Below are 7,785 nucleotides of genomic sequence, written 5' to 3' on the forward strand. Positions count from 1 at the left end.
CTTCCTCCTTCCCCATCATCCTGTCTCCCTTCCTCTCTCTCTTTTCATCTCTCCCTCTTTCTATCCGCCTCGCTCTCCTTTTCTAACTCCCCCTCATCTCTCTTGCAGCCTCTCGCAATCCTATCTCTCTCCCTATCATCCTCTATCTCTCTCTCCCTCTAATCCTCTCTCTCTCGCTGTCCCTCTCATCCTCTGTCTATCTTTTTCTCCCTCTATCTCTCCCTCTAATCCTCTCTCTCCATCCCTCTCCCTCTCTCCCTCTCCCCTTCTCTCCCTCTGTCTCCTCCTCTGTCTCCCCCTCTCTCTCTCTCTCTCCCCCTCCCTCGCTCTCTCTCTCTCTCTCTCTCCCTCTCTCTGTCTCCCTCTCCCTCTCTCTCTCTCTCCCTCTCCCTCTCCTTATCATCCCGACCCCCTGGCTCTCTCTCTCTCCCTAAACATGTCTAAACATGTCTCTCCGCCTTGTGTTTCCCGGCGCTCCTCTCTGCAGGAACCACCAGTCGACGCTGCACCCTGGACCACCGGGGCGTGGCCTACTGGGAGCCGCCCAGCTACGCCCGGTGCATCACCAATGAATTCAGGTCCTTGCAGCAATCAGTAGGTGCAACGTCAGCTCCACCTGTCTCCGCCTCCCTTTTCCCCCCGTGTGTCATCAATGCCCTGAGTGCAGCCCCCCCCTACCCCAACAACATCAACCACCACCACCGCCTACCACCACCCCCCCCACCCCGGACCACCCAGTGTTTTCATCTCACAGGAGCCAACGATGAACTGTTTTCAAACGAGGGGGATGCAAATTCGACTGCTCCTGTTTTGTTAGACTTAACTTATTTCATGTGTTTTCTAGTTCTCGTGTATGTTTTTGGTTGTCTGTTTACTTCATATCAAAGTAGTGCCTGTAGTCTGGACACTGGCACTGGCGCTGGTATAGACTACAATAAAACATCGTTTTACGCATAATCCCCATGTCTCCATTTCATAGAAGCCAGATTTCACCACCACAATTACATCTTCACCACCCATCAGCTTAACATTTTTCGGCCAACAAAACATCCGCATGCGCGACATATTATTTCAGTCAGGGCTCATATGCAAATGTCATAATATGTAAGGTGGGGGGGGTAAGGTTTACACCTACGTCTTGCTTTGCACTTCATTTTCATTTATTCTCACTATACTGTGAAACCTACGGAGAGAGAGGGAGAGAGAGAGAGAGAGAGAGAGAGAGAGAGAGAGAGAGAGAGAGAGAGAGAGAAGACTGCGACAGAGAAAGAGGGATGGAGAGAGAGAGAACAGAGCGAGAAAGAGAGGGCGAGAGACTGGGGGAGAGAGAGGGCGAGAGAGAGCGGGGAGACAAAGAGAGACAGAGACAGAGTCAGAGAGAGAGAGAGACTGGGGGAGAGAGAGGACGAGAGAGAGCGGGGAGACAGAGAGAGAGACAGAGTCAGAGAGAGAGAGAGAGACTGGGGGAGAGAGAGGACGAGTGAGAGGGCGAGAGAGAGAGAGAGCGAGAGGGCGAGAGACTGGGGGGGAAGAGCGAGAGAGAGAGAGAGACTGGGGGAGAGAGAGGACGAGCGAGAGGGCGAGAGACTGGGGGGGAAGAGCGACCGAGCGAGAGTGCACCCATGCCCCAAGTCTCTGCTGTCTCCTCCCCCCTCTCCTGGAGGTTCAGGGGCACCTTGCCAAGGGCCAGAGGATGCTGGCAGGGGACGGCATGTCCCAGGTCACCAAGAACCTGCTGGACCTCACCCAGCGCCGCAGCTTCTACGCCGGCGACCTACTCTCCTCCGTGGAGATCCTGCGCAACGTCACCGAGACCTTCAGGCGGGCCCACTACGAGCCCTCCTCCGACGATGTGCAGGTGAGCGCCCCCGTCTCTGCCCTCCCTCCCTCCCTCCCTCCCTCCCTCCCTCCCTTCCTCCCCCCTACCAGGCTGCTTTTACTGCACCAGGGTTCAACGTGGATGTTTCCGGAGACACACTGGCCCCCCCGAGACAATTTTTCATTTTACTGGCCCTCGCTCAACGTTGTGATTATCAGTGCTGGGACATAACCTTTTCTGGGTTGTCTAATCATCTGGTTAAACACAAACAAACTCGTTCGCCTGCTGGGAGACGTCTCGGCGCAACACTATCTGTTATGTTGTGGACAGAGAGAAGCCGCAGCGGGAACCCTGTGTACTGTACCGTAGTACTACACTACTGTACTGTAATGTACTACTGTACCGTAGTACTACACAACTACTGTACCCTACTGTAGCTTACTGTAATTTACCACTTTACCGTAGTACTACACAACTACCGTACTGTACTGTTGTAAGACTTTAATGTACTACTGCACCGTAGTACTGCCCACCTACTTTACTGTAGTACTACTGTACTGGGATGTAGTACTGTATTATTGTATGATCACGCTGTACTGCAGCACTGTATTGACCTTCTATATACTGTACCGTATATACAGTAGAGCTTTTATATATTAAAACAGGAATATGAATAATAAGCAGAATGTCATAACACACTGCACCACTGTCATGCTCCTTAACGTCATGGTTCCGACATCACATGCTTCCACAACAACCAATCCAGTCCGGGATCAGACACTGACATAAACACAGGTTGTCCTGAATCGATGCTTCAGTTTACTACTATATCTTATCTGTACAGTGACGTACAGGGAATTCAGATACATCTGGATCAACGAATGCGTACAGGTGACGCAGGCACGGACCCAGTCCCTTTAGTCCGGTAATCAAACACCCCAACCACCAGACACCAATTCCATCCTCGGCTGAACCTATCCCGGAATCAACCGACCGTTTGAGCATGGCCAGGTACACTGGATGGATTTTCCACTGTATACCATAAGGTCATAGGCTTAAAGTTACAGTCACAGTATTTTTATATTTCTAGCATTAGAAGCAGACTTCGCAGTGTACGCCTGGATGCCGGCTGTCGCCGGCAGCGGGCCGCTCTGTTGAATCACAGGGCTGTCTCCGGCCCCCCTCAACCTAAGCTGTTCTGTCTCCCCGTGCTGCGTTCCTCTGCGGTTTTCTGATCCTCTTTATGTCAATAGGATGAGGGAGATTATGTCCAGGCCACGCCTCCATCTCCCAACAAGATCACTTGCGTCTTCGGAGGCTGCTTCATATTTAAACACGTGTTGCGGCCGAGTGTACAGCTATGTGCACACATATATATCAGTATCTACAGAAACGTTCAATAGAATGAATGTATATATGTGTATAGAAATATACACGCGCGTGTGTGTGTCTCTGTGTTTGTGGGTGTGAGACTGCCTGAATGTGTGTGTGTGTGTGTGTATTGTGTGCGTGCGTCTGCGTGCGGGGAAGTGTGAATGTGCGCACATATGGAACGGATCGGTAGACGCGCAGTTTTTCAATTCAAGCGAAGTCGACCGGTAAAAAAAATAAAAAATGTCCGACGCAACAACTCTTCACACAATCTCTCTCATCTTCTTGTTCTTCCACCGGCGGGGAGAGGCGAGGGGTGAAGTGATGATGAAAGAAGCGTCTGCAGCTAGCGTAGCATAGCGTAGCATAGCGGTCGCAATGGCGTGATTGGGCAGACAGCTGCAGCCCGGCGTTGCACAGCCCACTCTCTGTCCCTCCCTCCTTTGCTCTCTCTCTCCCTCCCTCCCTCACATCCTTTCTCTCGCTCCCTCGCTCCCTCATGCTGTCAGTCCCTCCCCCTCCGTCCTTCCCTCCCTCCCTTCCTCCCTCTCCCTCCCTTTCTGTCTCCCTCGCTACCTCCCTACGTCTCTCTATCCAACCTTGCCTCCCTTTCTCCCTCTTTCCCTCCCTCTCTGTCTCCCTTTGTCTCTCTGTCTCTGTCTCCCTCTCGTCTCTCTGTCTCTCTCTCTGTCTCTCTCTCTCCTTTCCTCCATCCCAACCCCCTCTCTCCTCCTCTTTTTCCTCCCTCTGTCCCTCCCTCTGTCCCTCCCTCCCTCCCCCTGTGTGGGTCTCTGCGCTAATGCAGTGTTAAAGTGGGCACATTACCACCAGAGGGAGCATCAGCATTCAAGTAGAAAACAAGAGCGCCTGTGTCAAGAGAGACAGGGAGAGATGCAGAGACAGAGAGAGAATGAGAGAGGGAGACGATAGAGCGATAGAGATAGAGACAGAGCGAAAGCGATAGAGCTAGAGAGAGAAGGAGAGGGAAGGAGAGCTAGGACGTTGAAGAGAGAGAGAAAAAGAGGATTGGAGAGAGAGTGATGGTCAAAGAAAGAAATGGAGAGAGTGATAGATGGAGAGAGAGAGATACTGATGGAGAGGGAGATAGATGGAGAGAGAGACGGATGGAGCGAGAGAGATAGATGGAGAGAGAGCGATACTGATGGAGCGAGAGAGATAGATGGAGAGAGAGAGATACTGATGGAGCGAGAGAGATAGATGGAGAGAGAGAGATACTGACGGAGAGAGAGAGAGATAGATGGAGAGAGAGACGGATGAGCGAGAGATAGAGAGAAAACGTTGGTGAGAGAGAACGAGATTGGAGAGAGGGACGGACTGAGATGGAGAGAGCGAGATGGATGGAGAGAGCGAGACGGAGAAAAGAGCGTGAGACCTCCCACCACCAACGCCTCCCACCCCCCAGGCACCCAGCAGTAGACCAGATGAAATAACAAGGCCAAAGATCAGACAGTCTTCTATTACTACTGCAGGCGTACACCTCCAGCCTCCACCCCCACACCCCGCCCTCCAGCCCTCCAGCCCTCCACCTCTTCATCCTCATCCACTAATCCCCCCCCCCCCCCCAACTCAGCCCCTCCTATAGCCCCCTGTTGCTGCAACAGACAATCCACACAGCTACTCGACCATTCCCTTTCATGTACCCGTTTCCACCACGCACACACACGCACACACGCACACGCACACACACACAGAGCACCACCCCCCCGCCTCTCTGATTGCAGTGTTGCGGTGTGTTGGCATTAGGTGTTCGCTCCAAGCCTCAGGGGTACAAGGTGCAATGTGTGTGGGGGTGATTGTGTGTGCCTGTGTGTGTGTGTGTGTGTCTGTGTGTGTCTGTAGGTGTGTCGTAGTGAAGGATTCTCTGCTCACAAGAGTTCCATCATGTTTTATGCTTTTGCCGACACTATGCTTTTGCAGCGGACACATGTTTAGCCCGTGTTAGGGTGCATAGTGCAAGTAGGGTGCAAGTACAAATATGCATCCAGCTGTTATGCAATTTATATATATATATATATATATATGAAATAAACAAATATATATATATAAAAATCGTTTCATCTCGATTATATTAGTTTGGAGATTTGACCAAAGAATTGAAATCATGATAGCAATTTTGATCAAATGCACAGCCCTAGTAAGGAGGATGTGCTGCTGGAAGTTTTTAAACAGGGCCGAAAGAATGAGCGGGGTCTCTCGGCAGTACTAGTGTTTTAACACCGTACACGTGCATCATGCGGTTGGTTAAACATCCTCTCTTTTCTTCTCGTCCCCACAGAATTTCTTTCAAATCATCAGCAACCTTCTGGAGGAGGAGAACAAGGAGAAATGGGAGGACGCCCAACAGGTAAGAGCAGTCTCCCGGTCAAGCGACTCTGGTCAAGTGAGCGTTGTGTGTCCCACATCGAAAGAAATGCTATTAGTCACATCTCATCACATTAGGGCTCAGGTGCAGCAGCGCTCAGAGAGCAATTGCTCTGAGAGAGTGTGTGACGTCTCTGTGATCCGGGAGGTGCCGTACCTCGACTGGCCACAGGGTGGCAACAGCTATGCCGCACATAATTATGTCCTCGCGTTGTCATTGCTTCTATTGCTCCTGCAATTACATGCTTGTATCCAGCTGACTCACGGACCGAGGCAAAGAAGGTAGTTTGGACGGCTGCATGTTTATGAAATTGCTTTAAATTTTATGGAACAGAACCCTTAAGGTTATGTGAGAGCAGTGTGGTTTCAATTGCATGCAAAGACATTTGTTTGCCATTACTATTACAGCACACACTTCTCCCCCTTTGCTTTTAAGGGGATGAACGGATATACAACCAGCTTTTAGCAGTCCTTTAGTCCTAAACACACAGGGTTATAATGCAAATTAGTATACAATAGGCCTACATGATCATTTTAATATCTCACCCAAAAGTAAAAATAATACACAGGGCAAGGAAGGGCACCCCTCAAGGAAGCCAGCAGCTTTAATTCATAAAAAGAAAGATTCGTCTTTTGTTGTATTGTTATCAATTACGGAAAAAAAAAGTTTCATGATTAATCCTCTAAAATCAAGCACTTAACGCCATTCTTTGCAAACGATTGGATGGTTTATTTTTCAAATGAGATAGATAGCGGTAACATTCATCAGTCCTGTTTACGGTGTACCTCTGTGCGATGCCCTTCAAACGAGCCATTAGCCAGCCCTCACGAGCTGTGCCAGCCGTGCGGCTACATGCTCTGCGGGCCACAATTAGCCATGTTGTCGCACAAACCCGCGTTGGGCTGCTTATCGATCCGCCCGCTCTGCGACCTGCTAATAAGGATGCATTTCAGAGCCCCGCTAGTCTGCTGTCACAGAGAGGAGAAAAACTATCTGAGCCGGGATCGGAAAAGTAACCTTTCCGCCGATCCGCGTTAATTAATGGGAACAATGGACAAAAAATGGCAGGAAAAGGGCAAGGAAAGCTCAAGAGAAGCAAGAAAAAAACAAACAGGTACACGTGTGTGTGTGTATATGTGTGTGTGTGTGTGCGTGCGTGCGTGCGTGCGTGCGTGCGTTCTTCTTGGCTTTGAAGGATGTCAGTCAGACACAGAGAGCCTTGTAACCGAAGAGGTGGACACAGACGTTGAAGGGTGACACCGGACTCGACCGGGAGCCAGTGGAGATAGATGACAGTGGGGGTGGGTCTGTGTGGGGTCTGGTGGGTGTGTGTGTGTGTGTGTGGGGGGTGGGGGGGGGGGGGGGGGGGGGTTTTGCTGTGTGTCTGAGATGAAGGGCCGTCTCGGTGACATAGCTAATGTCTAAACAAGATGACACAGTTGTGGGTTTCTTTGAGGGAAGTGGCCAGGTAGCATCCAGCCAGAAAGGCGGGGCATGGATGGATGAATGGATGTCTGGATGGATGCATGGACCGATGATGGACAAATGGATAAATGGATGGATGGATGGATGGATGTATCCATGTATGGTTGGATTTGTGCATGGACGGATGCATGCATGGACGGACTGAGGTCGGCTACGGACGGACGGAACGGACGGACGGACGGACGGACGGACGGAACGGACGGACAACGCGGTGGACGTGCGGACGGACCGCGGACTGACGGGCGCCAGCGTGTGCTGTGATGAGGGCCGTAGGGGGGGGCCGTGAGAGAGAGGGGCGCGCGGCTCGGCCCCAGCCGGTCAGCGCTGTGGCTGTCGGCCGCCGCGGAGGCAGCAGCGCCCGGTCCCGGCCGCAGACACGCTGAATTAGAGACGCCGCTTCAGCCGCCCCTGACAGAGCCCAGGGCAGACGTGACATTTTATTAATCTCGCCCGCTAATTGTCCTACGGTGCGGTAATGGGCCATCGCAGCCCCGTTTGGGCCCCCTCACAAGCAAGCGCACTCTCGCAGCACGCCTGAAGTGGTCACTCGAACAACACGCCGCCGCCGGCTTAACACGCGGCGCGCTTGTTTATTTATCTTTCTGAGGGGGCTAATGGGCGATGGAGGGGGAACGCATTCGGTCCTCCTCGGCTCTCTCTCTCTCTCTCTCTCTCTCTCTCTCTCTCTCTCTCTCTCTCTCTCTCTCTCTCTCTCTCTCTCTCTCTC

At 51.8% G+C, this 7,785-nt stretch overlaps 1 protein-coding gene across 1 annotated transcript in view; it reads left to right on the top strand.

The window, feature by feature from the left end:
- The window catches only part of adgrb3 (adhesion G protein-coupled receptor B3), a gene marked incomplete at both ends in the record, with an annotated part of 100,078 nt that overhangs the window by 54,983 nt on the left and 37,310 nt on the right, over nucleotides 1-7,785 (top strand). The window contains 3 exons of the mRNA XM_079728777.1: nucleotides 488-594; nucleotides 1,664-1,858; nucleotides 5,487-5,555. Coding sequence (XP_079584903.1) covers nucleotides 488-594; nucleotides 1,664-1,858; nucleotides 5,487-5,555 — 371 coding nt within the window. The remainder of the gene's footprint in view (nucleotides 1-487; nucleotides 595-1,663; nucleotides 1,859-5,486; nucleotides 5,556-7,785) is intronic.

The sequence above is a fragment of the Pollachius pollachius genome (assembly GCF_949987615.1).
Source record: "Pollachius pollachius genome assembly, chromosome: 2".
Classification (NCBI taxonomy): Eukaryota; Metazoa; Chordata; class Actinopteri; order Gadiformes; family Gadidae; genus Pollachius; species Pollachius pollachius.